Here is a 1,776-nt window from a genome sequence, read left to right as displayed (position 1 = left end):
TCCATTAGCTATCATTGCTTTTTCCTTTAAGACTGACAATTAAATTTTCTTAATGCCAATTAATGCACCTCTTTGCTTTCAATTTAATACGACAATCATAGCATACAACCAGGCAAGGCATAATACGTCAAGCGAATGTTCAAAGTTTTACTTTATTCGGTTTCTTTTCTTTTCGATTTCGGAATATCTGGAAACGTTTTTTTTTTTTTAAATATCTACGAAAACCGTGAAATGTCCAAACAAGTTTTGGCAAAGGAGGAAGCTATCAATCATTTATATTCCACCATTAAAACAAAATTCGAAGAAGACGGTGTTTTGCAAGAAGTACGCTGTTTGTTGCAAGCTAAAATGGTATCCATGATGCGTGGTAAAAGTGAAGGTACACTGGTGAAGAGGCCAGCTGGCAAAGGTCTGGCACAGGATTCACGCATCGCTCTCTTGAATCAATTGCTTATGGAATATTTTCATTGGCACAATTATCAGTATTCAGCCGAAATGTTCGGATTAGAAAGCGGCGCCGAAAACACTAAACCGATGCGTGAATGCTTGGAAGGCGTACTGGGTAGCTTTCAGCATAAAAATGTGCCTATCCTTTTAGAAGTGGTAACGGAATTAATGCAGAAACAAAACAAAAAAAAATAATTTTTTTCTTTGAAAATGTCATTAAATTGTTAAATAAAATTCTTTAGATCCAATTCTGTTAATATGTCATGGTCGTCCTTCCTTCAATGAATTAACTGCAATTTATTGTCACGCATGTACATTGATATGCATGTTGCTTAACAAAAGTAAATGCGTTTAGCAATTTCCTGTACACAAAATTAATCATGTGATTGAAAACCTGTGTAGCTAACTCTACTTGCGTACATATATTCGGTGAAGTTTGTATGCGTTTAATCATTTTCATCAAGCCGCTGGTCGGCCGACCGAACGACCGGCTATTACGGGCATATTAGTCATATTATTAAGTCAAAATGCGTTGCTGTAATTAAATACGGGGCATACACAATATACGCTTATTGAGGATTCAGTGTTACACAACTCACACTAATTTAATCGACGCCCTTTACCAAAAATAATGCACGAGACAGGGGGATAAATAAAGAAGGATAGAGACAGCAATAGAGAGAGAGAGAGAGAGATAGAGAGAGAGATAGAAACATACATTAGAATAGAAATCCTAACTTCCACATCTATTTTCACCGTTATCTCTGTATGAGTGTCATCTGTCTAGATACACGAATCTGTATACACACACACACACATATACACACAACAGAGTTACATAAATATATTTATGTATATGTATATATGTATATATATATACATCCATGTTTATACATATATATGAATTGTATGCACATCCGGTTTCCGTTTATAACTCCGGTATTGATTTCAATCATAATTGCATTTCTCCCTAATTGCTTCGACGAAACCTGACTTGAATTGCTAATGATCTCGGGGGTGTAGTTATTATATCATTACACTATGTATACATAACCTCAATTTGTTACATATACAGTAACACAGGCTGCTGAGAGACCAAGAAGCGAACGTGAGAAAGATGTGATATTAATTCATTTGTGTGAACACAGAGCAGACACGGGGCCACAGGTGTTTTATGTGTATGTGGTAATTATTTGTACGATTGGATGCAATGATAAATTGGTAAGAAAATAACATCAGGATAATGACCAATACATTGCAAGTTTATGTACATAAAGCAACTGAATTATAAGCTTAAGATTTAAGCATTACAACTAAGTCGAGTGCAAA

At 35.2% G+C, this 1,776-nt stretch overlaps 1 protein-coding gene across 1 annotated transcript; it reads left to right on the top strand.

Annotated features, from left to right (window-relative positions):
* Nucleotides 1–231: 231 nt before the first annotated feature.
* Nucleotides 232–642, top strand: LOC119639024. Its single transcript, XM_038036196.1, has one exon. It carries the CDS (start codon nt 232–234, stop codon nt 640–642), a length of 411 nt encoding a protein of 136 aa, XP_037892124.1.
* The last annotated feature ends 1,134 nt before the right edge of the window (nt 643–1,776 follow it).

Source organism: Glossina fuscipes, unplaced genomic scaffold (assembly GCF_014805625.2).
Source record: "Glossina fuscipes isolate IAEA_lab_2018 unplaced genomic scaffold, Yale_Gfus_2 111, whole genome shotgun sequence".
In the NCBI taxonomy this organism is placed as follows: domain Eukaryota; kingdom Metazoa; phylum Arthropoda; class Insecta; order Diptera; family Glossinidae; genus Glossina; species Glossina fuscipes.
The sequence above is the reverse complement of the archived record's forward strand: the minus strand, read 5'-3'. Positions and strand labels throughout refer to the sequence as shown.